The sequence below is a fragment of the Pagrus pagrus genome (genome assembly GCF_965226575.1).
Source record: "Pagrus pagrus genome assembly, chromosome: 10".
In the NCBI taxonomy this organism is placed as follows: Eukaryota; Metazoa; Chordata; class Actinopteri; order Spariformes; family Sparidae; genus Pagrus; species Pagrus pagrus.
The window spans coordinates 7,066,527-7,088,152 of NC_140194.1; the positions used below are offsets into that span (position 1 = coordinate 7,066,527).

General features: G+C 42.2%; 1 protein-coding gene across 5 annotated transcripts in view; it reads left to right on the top strand.

Moving 5' to 3' along the window:
* magi2b (membrane associated guanylate kinase, WW and PDZ domain containing 2b) overlaps nucleotides 1–21,626 on the top strand; it is an 81,522-nt gene that overhangs the window by 42,194 nt on the left and 17,702 nt on the right. For all 5 annotated transcript variants that reach the window (XM_084363857.1, XM_084363859.1, XM_084363860.1 and 2 more), the window contains exons 5-11: nucleotides 1,262–1,490; nucleotides 2,095–2,174; nucleotides 9,975–10,032; nucleotides 11,458–11,579; nucleotides 12,203–12,385; nucleotides 15,727–16,253; nucleotides 17,607–17,775. In XM_084363857.1, coding sequence (XP_084219983.1) covers nucleotides 1,262–1,490; nucleotides 2,095–2,174; nucleotides 9,975–10,032; nucleotides 11,458–11,579; nucleotides 12,203–12,385; nucleotides 15,727–16,253; nucleotides 17,607–17,775 — 1,368 coding nt within the window. The remainder of the gene's footprint in view (nucleotides 1–1,261; nucleotides 1,491–2,094; nucleotides 2,175–9,974; nucleotides 10,033–11,457; nucleotides 11,580–12,202; nucleotides 12,386–15,726; nucleotides 16,254–17,606; nucleotides 17,776–21,626) is intronic.

Sequence of the window (21,626 nt, forward strand, 5' to 3'; positions counted from 1 at the left end):
TGGACTGTCCCCTGGGTTATTTATTGCTGTCTCACTGGTATTATTGAGTAAAACCAGAGAAATGAGTCAGTTGTCATAGCGATTGTTACCTTTCCCTTTTATTTTATTTTATGGATAAATCAGTCTCTTTTCTTCAGTCGAGCTTCATGTCTGGAGTTTATACAGTCCAGTTTCTGTCAACGAACTATCTCCTGACCAGTCGTTACCTTATAACCTTATATAACTGAATGCACAAGGGCACCTTAATGTCTTCACTATTATCACTGTCCAGAGTCTCATTTTGGCTTCAGCTCCCGTCTCTCCGTCCTATCGTTTCTCCGTCTCTCCTGCTGTCTTTGCTCGCCCGCCACTGGCCTTTGTCCTTGTTTCTATTAATACCCCCAACTCTCTCCCCTCTCTCTTCCTCCCCTCTACCATCCTCTTCCTTCTGACCTCTCTTGCTTTTTTCTCAGTCTCTGGGGTCCCGTCCCTTCTGCCCTCTCCTCTTCCTTCTCACATCCTACTTTGTAGTCGATGTTTTCTAAGCATGCCATACTTTTTCTTCTTTGTTATGTCACTGTCATGTGTGTTCTGTCAACAAAACTATACATCTCTGTAATAATTGCTCATACAACATGAAAGTTTGATTTCAAGAGTGAGATGTTTTGGATGGTCACAAGGAAGAAGAAATTTGCTCGCCTGCCTGATTTTCAACAAAGAAAGTGACCTTTAACATAAATAACTATAGAAGAGGCTTTGATGGACAGATGATTGAAGTTCGGGGACCATTTGTGGTATATGTGGATAAACATGACATGACAAAAAATTGACTTTCATCCGTCTCAGTTTTTTCTATGAGAATTGTGATGTCAGAGGCAAATATTTTAATTTGACCTTTCCCTGACTTAGATGCCACCAGCTTTTCTCCTCACTCTTGAAACCTTTCCCTGCATTTCTGACTCAGTCTCTGACCCCTAAAGTCTCTGTCTTTTCCTGTTTCTCCATTTCTGACATCCCCATGTTGTTTTCTCCTCATGCTCATTGTCCTCAAATCTCTCTTTTTCTCTCTCTTTCTCTCACTATCTCTCACTCTCTCTCTCTCTCTGTGTCTCTCTGTCTCTCTCTCTCCTGGGGGTTCATAACTCTGCAGTGGCTCTGCTCTGACTCATCATGCATGGCGTGTGCAGTGTGCATCCAGGTCTGCATGTGTGCACAGAGTGTATGTGAGAATAACTGTGTGTGTGTGTGTGTGTGTGTGTCTGTGTGTGTGTATACTCCACAGAGTCCAGTGAACATGAGGACAAGAGCACAGATGCCTCTGGGGAGGTTGCTGTTGAAGCGTCCATCCAGGCCCCAGCCTCCATCGAGGCCCCCACTGAAGGAGAGGAGGCCCCAAAATCTCCCTCTGAATCCCCCGCCAAAGTCCCAGATGTAGACGAGGAGGAGCTGGGTCCTCTGCCCGACAACTGGGAGATGGCCTACACCGAGAAGGGAGAGGTCTACTTCATTGAGTAAGAAGAATAGATCCCACATGATGATTTTTAAAACACCAAGAAACTATTTTACTACTTTAAAAACAGCTTATTCCTTAATGTATGTAGCTATTGTATTTAGATATTCGTGAAACGTTTAAAGTAAGAGCTATACAAAAATAATTAAAAATGAATCCAATGTAATGTACCTCACAAAGTGCTCGTACTTTACAAAACATGGTTTATGTATAGCTTGTGTGTAAACATTATAGCACTGCCGTTTGTGTTGAATAATTGATGTAACTCAATGCTGCTAACCAGACACACACAGGATACACACACAGACACATACACATGCACCCTTGCAAACTTTAGCCCTCTTCTCTCACCCTTACTAATTAGTGTCTGAGGGCTAATTAGTGGATTAATGACCACTTAGTTTACCTTAGAAATCCCCTTGTTTCTCTTTGCCCCTGCATGCACACACACACACACACACACACACACAGTTACGTACAGGTCATTAGTTTTACTTTGCTCTCATCTCTTTCTTTTATCCTCTCCGTCAGTCTCTCTCTGACCTCTGTTTGCCCCTTTCCTCTTCTTATTGCCTTAATGTGCACGTCTCTTTCTTCTTCTCCAGTCACAACACCAAAACTACATCGTGGCTGGATCCCCGGCTGGCAAAGAAAGCGAAGCCACCAGAAGAGTGCAGGGAAGACGGTGAGTCTGAAAGACCTCTTTAAGTGTTTGCTCTTTTGTTTTGTAAGTTTTATTTTGTGTTCACCTGAGTCGATCTCATCCTTCGGCATTTGTGGGAGTGTGTCGTCTCTGCACTTCTTGCTGTTTGTGTACCTGTGTTGTCTGTTCCTGTCTCACTGTTCAAGAGTGTTGAAAAAAAATGCTCCGTTGTTTGAGGCGTTTGTTGGCGTCTGCTGCTGGTCTTATTGTTCTCCGCAGGTGAAAAGGGGTTTTGAAATCCAGAAAGAATAAACTGACAAATAAATGTACTTGTTTAGATTTGTTGTTGGGATGTGATCATTAGCACTCATCATCTTGAAAAATGAGCAGAGAGAAATGTAATGATTAAAGAGTGATGAAAAAGTAATTTCATCCAATATCCGTTGTTTATCCTTCACAGCTAAATATCTATAGTAGTAATTACTTCAAATTAGAGTAAGACATTACTGAAAAATGAAAGAAAAACTTTGGCTGGATACACTCCACATCTAAAACCATCCTTCATTGCATGAGAAACAGTTATTGGCTGAGCGCTTAATGTCAAAACGTTAGTTGTTTTTAAAAAATGAGTCGCAAATGTGTAGTTTTACCCAAAGTTTAAAAACATTTTTTTTTTCCCAAAACAGCTGGACATGATAGTTTGTAGAAAACATTACTCAAACAGGAGAAAATAACATTTTTGGGGACTGTTTTCAGCTACGAGTTAAAAGACCTTTCGCGGTGGGGTGCATTAGTTCACAACCTGTAGTTTTGTTACAAGGAGACAAAAAAGATAAGGGGAACAGTGTTAAAAAAAAAAATCTATTTTGTGTAGCAGAAATACTTTTTATCTCATGGCCCCTCAAATGTATCTTGTGGCCCTCTAACAGGGTCCCAGTTGCTCTAGTGAATCTTTTCAACAGCAAGAAGGTGTATGTGGGACGGAGTGACTAATTTATGTGTTTTTAATAGTACTTGGACAACAAGGGTGGTCTGCGTCAGGCTTAGATTCACAAACAGTACTAGCTAGTGGTTTGTTGAAGGAAATACATTAAAGAGTGTCACCAGCCTTGACTTTTAAGGCTTGTTTTAAAGCAGTTTAAATCAGGGGAAGCAGAGGTGTGTGAACAAAATCAAAACTGACCAAATTTCAGAGACAAAAAATGAAGCACAGTTATTTACTACGGTCCAGCGCTCAGTCATGTAAATGAAATGGAGCTCCTGTGGCGGTTTAGTGTGATCAGATATAAGTATACCAATGAGGTGATCTTACATCCCTGCTGCTGTCGCAGCCTCTGGTCAGCGGTTTAGTTTGTGATGTGATTCACCAGAGCGAGATCTGAATCGATACCTTCTCTACCTCTCCTCTGTTCTCCATCTCTTCAATTTTCTCCCTCCTCCATTCTCCCATCTGCACTCCTTCACCTCACGTCTCCCCCCTCTCTCTCTCTCCGTCTCTCTCTCTCTCCCCTTTCAATCTCTTCAATTTTCCTCCTCCTCTCTCTTTTCCTCTCCCGCCTTCATTCTCCATCCCTCCCTCTCTTCCTCTGCCCAGTAAAGGGCCGAACTGTGACAGGAATTCTAATAACGCCGCTCAGCTCTGCGCAAACTCTCTCTGCACACACACACACACACACACTCCTGTTGTCAGTTCACAAACCCTTTTCACAAACATGGCCGACGTACTTCAGCATCGTCTTGGCAGAGCAAAGATCAGTTTTCAACGCCAGCGATGCTCGGACGCCAAGTTTCTGTCGACTGCTCTGTGATCACTTATTTTTATGTTTTAATTAATACGACGACTTGCTGTTGTTTCCGCTCCTGTCTGTGATTTCTTCTGTGTTGATAATTATTAAAAACGATACACTAGAGTTGTCTGAGACATCAGATGAAGACAGAGCCAAAATCCTGTCTGTGGCGTAAAAGGAAGTAGCTTACATGAGCCATATTTGTGAAACATGGCTCATGTCTGTCTTCTCCTCTGTCTTCTTTTTGTCCGTTTGTCTTCAGTTTATCTACACTGTGACGCTGATTTGAGCTCTTCTGTTTTTGGTCTGCCTGCGTCAGTCCTCAGGGAAGCAGCGGTTAAAGGACGTTAATGCTTAAGCGATCACCACTGGCAGAGGATTTCGAATCAAAGGCTGTTAGCAGAATGTTTTGTGAAGGTCCTGGATGACACATCACTTCCTCTCGCAGCACCTTTGAATTGATGCCTTCCAGAAGCGGCTTTGGTTCTCAGGAAATCTTGTCCTTTTCATTATAAACAGCTCTGCAGCCACACGGATTATAAAATGATATAACCCAGTGTGCGGCTTGTTAAATTACTCACCCTCTTATTATTTTCTTTTAATGATCGCTCCGGTGTCCTGTAGCCCTTTCTTGTGTGCTGTACTGCCTGTTTTCCGGTGTTTACGCTTCTTTGCTGTGCACCAGGTGATGATTTAAAGGCAAATTTTCCGTTTTTACCCACATTAATGGACACATGTAACTTCTGACTGATGAAATATGCATGGAGGGGAGGATGTCTGATACTGCAAGAAGAGTGAATAAACAATACATGTGGGGAGGGAACAGCAGGAAGAGGTGGTGCTGTTTTTAACTGCCCATCTGCCTGAAGGATTTCCCAGAGTCTCACAGCCTCGGGCAGGAAGCAGACAGACATTCAGACGTACTTTCATCAGTGCTGTTTTTGCATCTTATTCCCTTCCGTTGCCTCCGTCTCATGCATGTATGGTCTTTTTGCTCCACTTTCTTCAGAATTTCATATCCTCATTCACGATTCCCTTTCCGTCTCACTTACACGCTGCTTTTTTGGGTACATTTTAGGAGAAGCTTGTTTTCGTTGACGTATTCGTGCAAATGTGTAGCTTCTGTGTACATTGTGTTGTATCTATATGCTGGGACTGACACCCAGAGTTCAAAGGCTTGTCAGCATAGATCTGGTTCAGTTGCACTTTTTTTTTTTTTTTTTTTTTGTCAGGCAAGTCTTTCGTTACGTAACGTCACCCCATATCTCCTCTCTCGCCCAGAAGAGGCAAGAACAGAGCAGGACAAGCGTTAAATGAACGCAAGCGTTGGTTTCAATTCTGGCTTTGATACGCGCTCAATCTCTATGCCATTTTCAACGTTATCTAAGTGCTGTTGATGAAAATATGTTGCTCGTGCTCATTTAGAGGCAGGGATTCTCACCGAGGCAGAAGTCACGATGTTGAAACTCCTTCTGTAACCAACGGCAAGAGAAATGCAGACAATAGAAGACTAGGAAATGTGACAAGAGGGAGCTGGAAGTGATGATGATGAGCAGAGGGATGCCCTGCTAGTGTTTCTTTTTAAAGAGACAAATGGAGATGGAGAGAGGTTTGCATATGAGGAGAGGTGAAACACATGCAGCCACTGCCAGACAGTGATGGACTTGAGCGAAAATGTTACCTCTGAGTTACATCACTGCTATTACACTCAGTCATGTCTGGGCCAGGACCATCTCTCAGTCTCAGTTTTTCCCTCCCTTTTTCTCTCATGTTTCTACTCTCTCTTTCTCTTCGCTTCTGTCTCAGTACATCTTTTATTTCGTCTCCACATCAAAGCTAAAAAAAAGTATACGTTCATATGGATTGAAGCAGCACACTGAGGTACAGCCATATTATTAGACCTTTCACAATTAAGTTGAATAAATTGATGTATAAATTGGCAACAAATTAATCAGGATATATAGATTGATCAAATATTTTTGGTAATTTTTAGCCATTATAGCTCCAAGGTGGTTTGGTGATTCTCTTTTCATTTAGCACCATCATCAGGTCACAATCCTGATTTTGGTTTATGATCAAATCATTTGTGTGTGTGTGAAAGAGCAAATATTCGTATACTAACTTGCAAAACTAAGATGGCATATCAGCACCTGGTACGGCCTCTTCTGTTAGCACAACTGTAGACTTGTAGTCGTACATGATACCAAAAAATGTGTAGTTTTCTATGGCAGTGTATTGAATATATTTAGGGTTAAATGGATTTAAACGCTGTATGTCGACATGGGCTTCGGGACATTGTGATGGTTTTTTTTTCCTACAATTTTTGGACCGTTATTTAGCAAATGATTTCCAGAATAATTGAGAAAATAATTGGCAGAGAAATGCATAATGAAATTAGATAATCATATAAGTACGGTTGTTGTGTGTTGTTTTTCTTTTTAGCGAGTTCATAGTAAATATATATATATTTTCTCTGTGAGTCAGATGAGTTCATTGTCTCCGTTCTTGGCTGCCTGTTGGTCAGGGAGAGTTTGTGTGAGAGGGGAGATGAGTCATCTAATGCAGAGGAATCACAATTAGACTTCATGTCAAGAGAGACACCAGCACATATACACACAAACGAGCACCCGAACACACAAGCAGCCCCTCGGTGCTCATGCTGTACACAGGGACATGATGAGGTGTTTGATTCAGTGTCAAAGAAGATGACTGTTTCACTCATTCAGACGTGCACACACAGTTCAGCTGTCTCACACACACATACTGCAAATATAGACTCATATGAATGCATAAAAACACACACACAAACAGACTCTCTCTCTCTGTATTTCAGCAGCAGGAAATAGAGACAAGACAGAGCCCTCAGCTCAGGCGAGAAAAAAAAAAAAAAGACTTCCACTGGTGGTTTCCATGGAAACTGTCTCCCTTTCACTTCAGGGGGAGGGCAAGCGACTAGTGTACGAGTTAGGCCGACATTTAAGGTGGCTCACGGACGGGGTGGGAGGGAATTTAAGGTGGTTTGAAGTGTGAATCCAACTGACTTTTTGCGCCTCGAGGATGAGGAGGGTCGACCGAGGTAATGGCTGTGTAGCGCAGGCGGTTTGAGCAAACAGTAGAGCAGAGCAAAGATAATTGTGGCGTGCACCCGTTTCACCTTGGGCTGCACAGTCAGCATGCTCAGAAGCCAGGACACACACTCAGACACACACACACAGACACACATTCACACACGGATTATTGATATCAAGATCACAAATCTGTTCATAATTACATTACAGCGTGAGGGGATGATGCCACAGTATCGGTGTCACGCAGACCAAATAATTGTAAAAATAATAGAGCTGGGGATTTGTGTGTGTGTGTGTGTGTGTGTGTGTGTGTGTGTGTGTCACTGAATCTCAAAAGACTTGAGTTGGTGGGGTGTTTTGGGTAATTTTTTTTTAAAGGTTTCTGTACTTTTGCTAATATTCAGCACAGAAACCAAAACAATTACCTTTCAGTGCTTTTCCTTAGAGAAATATAAACACGTTGGTAATGCTTTTTTTATGGGTTAGGAATTTCCATGTAATTTCCTTATAATTTCCGAGAAGTCTCTTGGCAATAACTGGGATTTGCCAGTTGTTATAGGTAAAATTGCAACAGGTGCACTTCCAATCAGTGAAATGAAAAATTAATCTCTTGCATGTCCTATAGAGAGCTCAGCAGGTCAGCTGGATACGCATAAATTACATATTAACTTGGTGTAAATGGTACTTTTGTTTACACCAGATTACGCTCTCCCGTCCAGGATGCTCCACGAAATTATACTTGAATTAAAAAAAAATATAAAACAAACACGTCCTTCTATAAAGCTAATTTTATTATATAATAATAATATAAGAAAGAGAAGTCAAAGTTTTCAAATTTGAAATGAAATCTGAACACATGCAGCCAAACAAGAACTGAATCATTATCATTTTCCTGTTTTAAATAATCTTGATTTAAATCAGTAACTGGAACAGAAATCAAATGATGAGTAATTCTTAGTATTTTTTACTTGTACTTTGTATTGTTTTTGCCTCAAGGAATTGTAGGGGAGGGTTGGTGTGGTTTTAAATATATAAAACGATGTGGTTTGGGCTGTACTGTGTCTTAGTTTCATTATCCCTTTTCTTAGAACATCCTCGTACTTAAAACTAACAAACAAAAAAACTATCAATTACTACGTCTGCCAGGGAGGTTATGTTTTCATCCGTGTCCATTGGTTGGTTTGTAAGTTAGTTGGTTTGTCAGCAGGATTACACAAAAAACTACTGAATGGATTTTAACGTTAACTTTTGGTGCGGATCTGTATGAAGGGACAGATCCAGGAATTTCTGTCCCACTTTTTGTGAGGTTTCTCAGGGGATAATGCATGGATCTTGATAAAATAAAATCTGTTATATTTAGGTGGCCGATATTTATGAGTATAAAGAGGGACTGCTGGTCCTTGGCAGAGCTATGCGCCCTACTGAGTGCCTTTCTAGTTTACTATGTGGTTTACGTATGAAGGCCATTCACTGTAAGAAATTTGTGGAATCAGTGAGACAAACTCTGTCTGTAACTATGACTCTCTGGCCGGTAAGGTGATGTAAACATTTAGTAATTGACAATTACTGATAGACACCGCTACAAACACATTTTGGTCAGCATTGAGGTTTGTTCCCCGTCTGTTGGAGCGTTGCCATAGGTTGTGGCGTTGCCCAGAGATGATTGGTTACTGACCTGTTCAAGCTAGAAGTTTGAGTTGGAAGCAGTTTACCTAACCTTCTTTAAAATCCCTGCCGCCACCACCACCACACACCCCGCATACTAATACACCAACCAACACATCCATACACACACCGTCTTTCCACATTGTCTCATTTTTCCCTCTTCACCTCGACCTCCTCTTCTCCAACCATCGCTTTGAGCACTTGTGTGTCTTTCTGTAATTACGTGTATTTGTGTGTTTCAGTAATAAGCTCAGGGTCAGAAGAAGTTCCCCCATTGCTCGTGTATTTGTCATCTTTTTCGATCTGTATGACATAAGTGTTCTTCTATGTTAGTCGGGTTTGCTTTATTTCCCTGCGGAGAATGCCCTCCTACGGACATAGTCATGAATTTCATGAATTAGACTCTGTAATACGAGACATGAGGATGAATTAATATAGGGAGGAGGATCAGCCTCCCAAGAATGCTCACTGCTGAATGCTAATCAGAAGAGCTGTATTTCTAGTATACGTCTGAGTGGGAGGCGAACAGCTTGGGCCGATGGATCGTAACTGTCAGTCTGTTTGTGTGTACGAGTGTGTGCATTTTTGTGTATTAGCTGAGCCTTGCAGTGCGAGGTCGACCCCCGTGTTGAGTTCCTTATGCCAAAGTGGAAGCTGAAAACCAAAACATCCTGAATCTTGCACACACCAGCAGAGGGAGCTCATTAAAGTGCACTGTGTGGCGCGTATGTCTGTGAAAAGTTAGGTGTGAAGTAAAAGAATAGGTCGTAACGTCCAGGAACTCTAGCAGCGCCTTGACCCAGTTCTTTTACGACGAGGAGAGGAGAGCTAAATCAGCAAAGAGATAGCTGAAGTGAGGAGGGAACAGAACCGGAGCAGGGAGGGGTGGAGACAATTAGCAGCCATGGAAGCCGTCCAAGGCTTAAACGAGTGGGTGGGTGAAATGAAAAAAAACAAACAAACAAACAAACACGAAGTAGTATGGTGAGGTATTTGGCCTTGAAGGATGTATGCACACGACAGAAGGAAGAGAAAAAGAAGGAGAGGGCGGGATGAGATGTGTCAGACGATTTAAATGTTCCTTTGTTCCTGCCGTGCTTTGTATCGATGTCTGTGTTGTGATTCGTGTCTCGGTGAAGAAGCCACCGCTGCAGATCGAAGTGTTGTCTGTCTATTAAAAGAGCACTTTGGGAGCGTCTAGCTGCGAGCCCTGAGATTCATGTTGTCTCCCCTCAGCGGTTTAATTTAGCGTCTACGTTCCCTCTTCTGCTCTCAGCATACACTGACTTCATTTCCCTTGTCTGTTTTCTCCTTCCTCTCAGAGCTGCCCTATGGCTGGGAGAAGATAGATGACCCCATCTACGGCAGCTACTACGTGGAGTAAGTCTCCCTGTTGACTTGGTTAACTCTGCTGCTCTGTAGTAAAGCAGGAAATGCATTTTTATAGTTTACAGCACCTCTTCATGAATTATTAAATACTTGTTTCTCATTTCTTTTTTATGTTTTTACTGCTCATTTCGCTGAAGTTTTACAGAGAAATCTCATCTGTATTGACTATCAGGAGAACGCTGCTGATGAAATGTGTTGCATTACAAACGGACTTTATCTGTGTGATGTTTCATTTGGAAACGCATAAAATGTTGTTCTTGTCCAAACCACTCCAGCTTGAATTGGAAATGAAATGTAAAGAACAGTTACTGAGAGGACAGGTTTGCCGCTTCCCTTATCATTTCTATTTTTACTTTTCATTTAACATTCACTTGACAAGATTCAGTTGTAAATACTGAATAAAATTTTACCTGTACAAAAACAATTTATTGCTATATTTTAGACTGTCCGACAGTATATGTAGTAGTTAGACTTAACGCAGTCATAGACTTCATACCAGAGGGCCTTAAGGTCTTTGCACACCAACCATTTCGTCTGAAATGGCCGCATGTTTAATACGACCTCATGTCGTGTCAATCATGTTTACACGCTGACTCTGAAACTTTCGGTTTGATTTTCTGCTATTTTTTTCACATCCTTTCCTCATGTGGTGTGTGTGTGGTGTGCATGTGTGTCCCTAGTTCAGACATACTGCTCAGGATCAACTGGTTAATTGAAATTGGTGGTCTCCTCTTTAATGTGTGGTTCCAGTATAGATTGCAGGGTATCTAACAGGACCACTGTCATCCTTGAAATACCACCTGGGAGTGATTGGGATAACTCCACAGCTCCTTTCTCAGCGGGTGAAACTCCCCCTTGCTCTCGTCCTGTTTCCAGGATTGGATGACCCCAGTACTTACTTTTTCTTTGTTCAAGAAGTGAGAGGACCACAAAGGTGTGCAAGGTGACGGATTGATGAAAGGCATCGGAAATAACACTTGGTGTGCAAAGGCCTTTAAGCTCGTCAGATGTTTATAGCTCTTCACCAGAACTTTATTTTTGGTCACTGCTAGTTTGTGTTGACCGGTTAGCTTACAAGTGGCTTGTGTGAACCAGATCAGCTGCCCACTATTTCACATGTATCCACTGGCAGACAGAGCTAGCAACTCCTTCCCCCAACAGGAAGTCACTTGCCTCAATGTTAATACCAAAAATTTTGCTCTGTGGATTTTAAATGCTTCAAAATTGAAGGCACTATTGTTATGACTGACTGTTATGACTTTTCCTTCTCAAGTACATTTTATTGAAAATACGTTTTCACTTCAGTGAAATTCTGAATGCAGAACTCCATTGTTGTATATTGATATTTTTGACTTGAGGCTTTGGATTACTTTCCCTTTTTTTTCCATTATTTGTGACAGTGCATTGTATTTTCAGCCACATCAATCGAAGGACACAGTTTGAGAATCCAGTCCTGGAAGCAAAGAGACGCCTGGAGACGCAGAGGCAAATGCAGAGCCAGGGACTCTCCGCTCTCCCTCTGCCCGCTATATACAGAGGTACACATGAAATACTTCAGCATGTGTGGTATTTAAGTAAAAACGTGCTGACATGCTCACAGAGTTGCACAAATATGAAAATGCAAGGAGAGCAGAATGAACATGCACACAACATCGGTCTGTATTTCATCAAAGGCCCCTGAAGTTCACATGCCGATAGATTTTTAAATTATTGTCCCTGTTGTACAGATTTTTTGTATTGAACATTGTGCATTTTTTCGTCTGTTTTCCTAAACTGTCTAATAGAAGAAGCAGTTTTATGAGTATTTGACGGGGCAGATGCACAATGTCACAGTGTACGGGGTCGAAAAGAGATTTCTGGCAGTGCGGGGGACAGAGAACATGCTCGCCCTGAGGCCCCGAGTGGGTTTATCCAGACACGTGTATGACGATGTACTAGACCAGTACATAATGTACTGCCTCATCTGAGTGAAAACAGCATATCTCCAATGAGTCAGCTTATCGGGAATGTGTCCTCATTTGTGCAAGATAGGTTCATTCAGGACTGAAAAAAATCATGTCAGACTTTCATTTGAGGTAAAATGTGACAAATGAAAGAAACAGCGTTTCTAATTATCGGTGAAATCTAAAAATATCATACTTCAAACCCTGTCTCCCTTCAGAGAAGCCATTGTTTACGAGGGACCCAACCCAGCTGAAGGGCACCTTCCTGTCAACAGCCCTGCAGAAGAGCAACATGGGATTTGGCTTTACGATCATAGGAGGCGACGAGCCCGATGAGTTCCTGCAAGTGAAGAGTGTAATACCTGACGGTCCCGCCGCTCAGGACGGAAAGATGGACACAGGTAATTATGTGTTCCAGTGCAGAGTTTTGACAACTGGTTGAGAAATAAATTGAGGTTTAAGCAAACTACAACCTGCCACTGCTGTTACGTTGGTACTGTGTTTATATAAAATGCTTAAGCACAGGCTCATTATTCTGACACCTCAACATTATGAACCTTTTTGAGCAGTTTTTTTGAGCTGCCTGTTTTCTATCAACATCTGTTTTACCTTGGGCTGCCACAGTAGCTCAGTTGGTAGAGCGTGCATCCCATGTACAGAGGCTGTGCCCTCGCTGCAGCGGTCCAGGGTTTGAGTCCGACCTGTGGCCCTTTGCTGCGTGTCATCCCCCCCTCTCTCATCCCATTTCCAGTCAACTGTCTGAGCTGTCCTGTCTAAGAAGGCCCAAAATAAAGAAACCATTCGTTGCACCTAAAAGGCCAGGGGAGTGCAGCACAGTGTTAATATCCAGTAAATTTGGTGCTGCAGTGTAATTTTGGCATCAAAAGTCAGTCTTGTGCTTCTGCCAACTCAGGACATTTCTTAGCATAAGCACAAGTGCTTTAGTTTGTTTTATGGCTTTAGCTGGCGAAGGTCACCCTCATAGACCTCCAACATCACATCCACATTCTGTCTACATTTGTATCTTTGATATACGTCTCCAGTGATTTAGTGATACCAAATTCAATTTAAAATTTCTTTTAAAAGATGAAGTCAATATTTCTCCGTAATAAGTGAGTGTCTCAATACTTAATCTCACAGCCCTTGTTGTAATGTGGAGCGTCACTGTTCCATTAAGGAGAGATTGAGGATAACCCTGCAATCCATTGCAAGACTTACGTCACTCGTTCAGAGTCTGTATTCGTGACTTCCAATCTAAACGTAGTGCCTGGTCACAAGACATCTTTAACATAATAATCAACTGAATAGAAAAAGGAAATGGCAGCTACACAACAAGTAAGTAAATGATGACAAGGTAATTGTTCGCTGTGTGCGCTGCCATGTTGCTGTGATGTCAGGTGTCTTTACAGTTTGTCGGTAAACTTAAGCTGAATGGATGTCGGTTGTGTTTCCGACTTGGAATTGAGACTTCAAAATTTGGATGTTGTGCTCCTGATGGCCATTTCGCAAGAAAAACAATTGGCTATTATTTTATCAGAATTATTATTGTGTTCACTTTAATGCTCTCTATCTTTTTATGACTCATATTGAGCCTTTTTTTCATTTGGTTCAGGAAATTTGCATTTGAAATTGGCTTGCATACTAGATGATGTCATCTTGTCTCCTGTCTGGACAAAGTAATCTGAGTGAATTGGCGTGGAATTACCTAAATATAACTCAAGCACAGTTGATCAAATTCTTAAAAATGAATAACTGTCCACATCCCCAGAAGTATCAGTCATCTTTAAAGGGGACAGTGTTGCTCCTTGGTGGCGTATTTGGGGTGCCCTATATTTGTGCCTGTGCACCGTGTGTCCCAGACAAGGACTTCGGTTTCCTCTCAGCACACTCTCTGTCCTCTGTCAGAGCACTGTAATGCTCTGCTTCTAGTGGCAATGAGAGGAGCTGATTTGATTGGCCATAACTGACACCAGCCCACACAACACCTACTTCATTAGGAGATTCATTTCTGCTCGTGGGGCAGTATCACCACCCTAGCACCAGTTATCACGGTATCATCAATGGTCAGTCGTACACAGGAACACCAGTGCCATGAAAGTGTCCCCTGCTGGTGTTTGTGCTTTAAATGATAAAAAAGTAACATCTACACAAGCAATAATTCAGTCTCACATGCCAAATCCATACCTGTTCATTCACTGTGTGCTGTTTTGGATGAAAGCTTCATTTAAGAGACTAACATGGAGAACAAAGGACCTAAAGATTGTCGATTCTCAGGGTCCATGAGGTTACAAAGATTCATTTTGAATCTTTTTGCAGATACACACCTTAGGCCTGACTTTAAAGAGCTAATGATAGTAAAAGTCACAGGCTCAGAGAAGGAGCTATTGAATGAGGCTTCATGTGTGCTCGGCTCTGAACCTGCGAGCTGGCCCCATGCCTGGCACGGTTGATGCCTAAACAGCTCATTTAGAGCTCATTTCAAAGCCGGGAATCCTCCTTCCTACTCTCAGCTCCAGCTTTCTGCTTTCATGTCTCTCCCCCTGCGTCTCTGTTTCTCTTTTATCTGGAATCCATCTCTTTCTATTTTATCTCCATCCCTCTCTTTGTCTCCCTGACTTACCCTTTATTATGCTTCCTTATCTAACCATGTCATCTGACACTTCTCCTCTGCTTTCAGCCTCACTATATTTTCATCCCCTTTCTCTTTCTACTTCTCTAGTTTTTTCTCTCTTCATCCCTCTATCCTGGTCTGTCAGCCCTTTCCTCTCTGTTCTGATTTCTCCCTCTCCGACCCGCTCCTCTCCGCTCTGTGACATTGCCAGAGCTGCTCACACACACACACACACACATGCACACACACACGAACACACACACAGTCAGAGAGTCACACACAGACACTCCCTGGCTGAGATTAGCTGGCCTATTTGAGCTGTGTGGCATTGCTCTTAGGGATTGTGTACAGTTGTGCATGTGACATGTATGGTGTGTGTTTATGCATGTGCACATGCTCACAGGAGTGTGTGTGTGTGTGTGTGTGTGTGTGTGTCCACATGTGCAGCAGAGAGGGCCTCCAGAAGTGTGAAATAGAGGATTTGAGGCAGTTGCATTTGTCATGGGGCTGTAACTTTAAAGCTAAAATCCATAACTTTCCGCATGTTCAAACTACAGCGGAGATGACACAGAATCTAGTATTGCGTTTGTGAAGTCGCTTCACCTCGCTGTAAGTAAGGTGAACATGACACTTAGGTTCGGGATGGGTAGGACAACTTTTCTCGCAACACAAAACAGCGGTACACATTTGTATTTTGCTTCCAGCTGGTCACCAGAGTAACAGGGAGACATCATTATAATGTATCATGCGTGAGCCGGGACTCTGTTACTACTTGTGACTGACTGTGTGCATCCATTTAAACACTTGAGGTTTTTACGGATTGGAGTTCAGTGTGCAGCAGATGGTTGTCAGACTCACAGAGGCACGCCACAACACTGACCCCGTCTCTCTCCCACCTCTCTGTCTCACACATACACTTGTAGATTGCCTGCATTGGCAGTGAAGTGATATTATATTCCTATGTGACACTAGAGAGGGACATTGTTCTTCTTCTCTGTTGCTACAACATGTACTAATACCGCTGAGATTTGATGTTCATGACAGCAGATGATATTTTTGCTGGTCCGTGTAACATGTAACATACTGTGGCGTGAGTGCGACTGAAGCTGTCCCTCTGATCTCCTTCCTCAGGTGATGTCATTGTCTACATTAATGACATCTGTGTGCTCGGTACCACACACGCCGACGTGGTCAAGCTTTTCCAGTCCGTACCGATCGGTCAGAGCGTCACCCTCGTTCTCTGTCGAGGCTACCCTCTGCCTTTTGACCCCGAGGACCCAAGCGGTGCCGCAAGCACCTCCCTGACGCCCATCGGCCTGGAGCACCGCCCCCTGGTGGTAAACGGCCGCAGCAGCTACGACCCCTACTTAGAATATCTGTCGCTGAGCTCCCAGCTGCCTCCTCAGGCTCTGGCCCAGGGTGGCTCTCACCCTGGGGACACGCATCTGGATGGCTCATCCCTGCCGCCCACCACACCCGGCTCTGGATCGGCACTCACGCCTCACGACGACAACGTGTCCATGGCCTCCTCGGGGACTGCAGGGGTTGCCGGGGCAACAGCACAAGCGGCAGAACTTCTGACAGTTACCATGGTGAAAGGGTCAGAGGGATTTGGGTTCACCATCGCTGACAGTCCCACCGGTCAACGAGTAAAACAGGTGATGTGTCGTGATCATGTGTATGTCTCCATTTATGTTGTAGACTAGAGCGTGACCGATACTGGATTTTTGTGCCCAGTTAGTAATGATCCCTCAAATGTGGTTATCAGACGCTTGTGACAAAGATATACATAAAGGACGAAGGATATTTTACAGTTTAACAATAAACTTTATCGTCTAAAATGACAACCCTACACTGAAACATTTCTGCTCTGTACATAAAAATGTCCTCATATGAATATCAGACAACATATAAGCCAATATCTGTGAAAGGCCAATGTCAGCAGATAATTTCAGCCAACCAGTGTATTGATCGGGCTCTGTAATAAATCATAAATAATCTGGACTTGAAAGGGCTCGGACCTGTTTGATGTTTTACTTTGTTCTTCTGTGTTTCAGTAAGTAACTTTGTCCTTTCATGAGTGAAATCTCAGCCGTCAGCTAAAGTCCGCAGTCGAGTTGAGTTGCACATTAAACTTGTGACAGCAGGTCAAGGTGAATTTATTTCAGTCAGCGCAACTAGGTAGAAAGAGATTGAGATAATGAGAACAAGGTGAGCTCAGCCTGTGAAGGATTTGCTATCTACTAACACAGTAATGAACGAAGACTAGACAGTCCTAAATAAGCTATTAAATAAAAAACACAATCTGCTTACTCTGAATCTGCTGTAAGGAAAAGATAATTTGGAGAAGACGAGCTGCGATGTGACAGATGCTGTTTCTCATCCCTGTTGTATTTGTACAGTAAAAACATCTGCACTACAAAAACATCTGTCTTAACAGGAAATTTGTTTTAGGTTCAGCATTCAAGACACACTAATCTTTGAGCAAATACAAAAGTAATTGTACCTGTTCCTCATGCTCAAGAATTTTCAACCAACAATCTTCATATTAACATTATGACAAAGTGCAATATACTGGTTCTGTAAACCTTTAAAACATTTTTGAATTGGTTCTGGAAATGACTGAGATCATTTCACTTAGCTGGTAGATTTTTAGGCAAATATCATTTTAGATTTTAACGATAGAGGACTACCACGTCAGTTGACCCGGGCCCTGGGCCATGGGTGGGTCAAAAAGGTCCCTTAATATAAAATAAACCACGAGCAAGTTTATCCTCTAACCCACTTTTTCTAATTACGGTAGGCAACACTTGCAATTTCAAAAATAAGTATTGAAAACAAAAGTGAAAATTGTGAAAACAACTCCCAATAACTCACTGAAATGTAACTTTCGAGGTCATCGTGTTTTAATTGTAATGAGATATTTCGGCTAGAGATTAGAAAAATAAACTTGGTAAGACTTTTAGTTTTTACAAATTGTGTGACTGTGGGTGTGTTGTGTTGTGCTGCAGGTTCTCGAGCCGGGCTCCCAGGGAGCGTCGGGGCTGATAGAGGGAGACCTGATCCTGGAGGTGAACCAGCAGCCGGTGGCTGCAGCTGGACATGGACGAGTTGTGGAGATGCTCAAAGAGTGTCCTGTGGGTGCCGAGGCGACGCTCCTCATACAGAGAGCAGGGACAGGTGAGAGACCGACCTGTTTCTTTTCTGCTGGCTGATTATTGCTCGTGATACAGTTTCAGGCTTTCTATCGGGCTACAAAGAAAATCATTGATAGTATAACTTGTGCCAAATAAATCAGATATAGAACAGATTCATGGTAAATAAAAGTTAATAGGTATTTAGTAGTTTTTCATGGATAAGGCCTGTTTTATTTTGTAATGGCAAAAACATTTGATTGCGTGGGTATAAATGTCATTTACTGTCTCAAGAAAACATCAAATTTCAACCCTTTAATTCCTGGTGACTGTTCTTGATCTATTTATGTCAGCAGTGGTGGCAAAAATGATGACACTCCCCTTAGTATTAAATCACAAGTGGCAGTTTGATGCCTTTCAAAACCCAAGATAATTTTAGCAATAAATTAAAAAAAAAAGGGTCCAGTGCAAGAGCGACTGCCCAGATAAATATAAGCTGGCCTCTGTTTGGGATGCAGAGATATCATGTTACTGTTGCATCTTCATCCCCAGCTGCAGCTTCGCGAGAGAGGAGTGAAGTCGAGTTGACAGTGAGAGCTCAGAGAGCAGAAGAGATTTTGATTATGATAATTTTCAGACCTGTTCTATTTTTAAACACGTTCAAATCACAGTGGCCGCTTGTTTGGATGTTATACAAGTCTCTAGATGACATTTTATTTTTGGAATAATGAATAGTTTAGAAGCTGGAAGAATAATTTTGCCTGGTGCAAAACTGGGCAAGTGATTAGAGTATTTTTTATTTTTTAATTACAAAAGTGTTTTCCTAAAAAGCGTTATAATTCAGGATTACTTCACAGACCAGTGATTTCTGTATGTTGGCTCAGGAAAAAAAGGAAACTTAGACAGCTGCAGGAGCAAAAAGCTACAGGGCAATTTGTTAAGACACTAAAAATAGGCAAAAGACAAATGTGTGTTTTCCCAGTGTGGCTTTATCACCAACATCACATCAATGTTTTCCACTGAAGCACACCGGAGCAACACAGGCAAGTGTTTGAAGATGCAGCAGTCAAAAGCTGGTGAAATTCAAAATGCAGTGGAGAGTTGGGACGAGAGGTAGAGTTTGTCTCTGTGGGTAGAGATGGCACCAGCACTGCTGTGGGGAAGTGGTTTCCTTCCCACTGGGGCCACTCATCCTCAAAATAAATGCAGTTAGTTTACTGTAATGTGCTTCGGACTGAAATGACTGTGGAGAGTGTCATCAAGCTGGCAAATAAGATGCACTGGTTGGCATGAGGCTGTTTGGCTACCTGTACTGACTGTACTCTCTCAGAGGATTGCGCTTTGATCATACAAACAGTCTTTTCACTGTGCTCTAGACTGTTTTATTCTAGTAGGTCAGTTTATATGTGACGCCGGGTGAAGGACGAGTGTAACAAAGAGAAAATGTGAAGGGAAAAGCTGTAAACAAAATGTGCACAGTAACGTTTGTGATCTTATGTGACTACGTTTACATGCACACTAGTTTACCATTATGATTAATAATCCATTTTCCGATTAAGAAATCTGGGGTATTAGAGGTGCAGCAGTGCTGACATGAAAGATTTTGCCTCGATGCAGCCGACACAAAAATTCAAACAATAACAACAATTATGAACCTTGTTAAGTTAGCCATCTGCAACTGTCAACACTACAGCGAGCACAGCTGATCAGCCAAGGATTAAGCGAGTGAACTCTCGGTTCTGAGCGAGGTGTGTGCAGCCGAGCCCTCTTTCAAAACGTGTCCCGTCTCACTGTGCTTTGTGAAAACGATATTTTTGTAGATTACAGCACACGTGTAATGCACTGCAGACGTATTTCTATTTTATTTTTGTAATGTTTATGCACTGAGATGGGTCACACAGACAGTTGTTTTGCAGACATTTTCGTGGTGGGATTTTTTTTAAAGGCCTTTAAAGCAGGATGAGATTTATCTTGATGAAAAAGAAGCCTTGTGCAGTAAAGTAGAAAATTGAGGATGCCATACATTGACAGCTGAATCATGATCGAATCCAAGCGTGAGGCCACTGAAGATTCATGCCTCTGTGGGGATATGCATGCTTTGATATGCAGATATTATTCAGGTTTTAGGAACATTCTTCAGACATGTTTACAGCTCACTCAGAATATGCATTTTGATTACCACAGTTTGCGACATATGACTCTGTGTGATGCCCAGCCAACAGTGTGCGAAGCTGGGGTAGAGACGCATGCACAAAAGAAAAGCCCACATTTATAGTTGGAAGGAGAAACGCACCTACTTTTGTACATCCTGAAAGACTTGGATAACAGCAGGTTTTTGGATATGCACAAATATTGCAATTCACACCGTTGTGAGGAAGATGGTTGAACGAATATAAGAGGCTGTGTTTGTTGATAAGAGTTTGCATGGCTGGCTGTAAATGGGAAGTTTAGTGAAATATTCATTTTTACGCCGTGTAAACAGCTTACAGAGCCAAACAGGTTTTGGAATAAAGGCAAAACCAACATTCGTTATGCATGTAAACATTAGAGGTGTGAGTCTTCATTGGGCTCATGATTCGATCAGGATTTACCTGTCAATAATTCGAATGCACAACGATTCTCGGTGGATCTTCATGCATCTTAATCAATGGCGGCTTCAGTTTTCTGTATTACTGCACACGGCTACTTAAGCAGTAAGATAAATCTAAATTCCCTAAAGTCTTTTAAAAATCAGACTACAACAGACTACAATATAAAAAGCTACATCTTTTCAACACTACAATACACCTCATTACATAAATATTACAAAAACAAAACATTAATATGTCTGTCTGTGCATTACACGTGATGTAATCTACAAAAAAAGTTGAGTTGGACCTCAAAGGTGAAAGCGCTTCCATAATTCAAGGCTGATTAGCTGGACTCGCTGTATTTTTTATGGATGCAAACATTAGCTCAGGGGGAAAACGTGGCTGAAAAATCAAATATCAACATACAGTAGGTTGCAACCAACCATCCAGTCTGTGTCTGCGTATCGGTCCGGGCTCGTCTGTTGTCAACATCCGGGGTCAAACTAGCAGTAGCAGCTACAGGTAAACAAGCCGGGCTGTCGCGGGTGCGTGCGCAGCTCAGAGACGACATCTTCCAGGTCAGAGGTAGTAGATCAACCTACAGACCCCGGATGTTGATAACAGACGAGCCCGGACTCAGAGGGGAATAGCACTAGCATATCGTAACAAAATATTGGTGAAATGAACTAGTTTCGTGGCAGATAATGCTCATAGAGGCTGCGCTTCGGTGCCCCGATCACTTGCATTATATGGATATACGCGGCGCTCCACTGGATCTAATTTCGTCCGAACGACTCCAAATGACACCAAAGTTATCTGGGTGAGTAAATGATCATATTTTATGCTAGAAATTAGGTCCAGGTTGTAAAAAACGGTAGTTATCCTTTAAAGAATTGAATTCTGATTTATTTTATTATTAGCTGTGTGTTTAGTCAGAGAATTCAGGACTAGTGTTTATTCACAATACCTGTCGTACGTTGAATCCTAGGAACAAGCTCTGCATTGTCCTGAGCTGCTCCACACGACGCTCACCTTTAATTTTCTACACATTTTACCTTCCTCTTGACGTGAGAGTAGGAGTTAGCCACACGCCCTCAATCTGAGAAAATAAATCAGAATGGAGTTGTATAAAAAGCATAAAGGGAGAATGAGAGAGACTTTCATAGTGGGGAAGTTTAAAGCGCTGAGTTCTTATAATACCACCGGAATGACATGGAGTGTGTCCGTTTTACTGCTTCTGCTATTTCCTGCAAGATTGGCCACCTGCAAGGAAATTAAATTGCACAGTTGAAAGCTTTATTTGTTTGACATGAGCTCTAGTACTGAT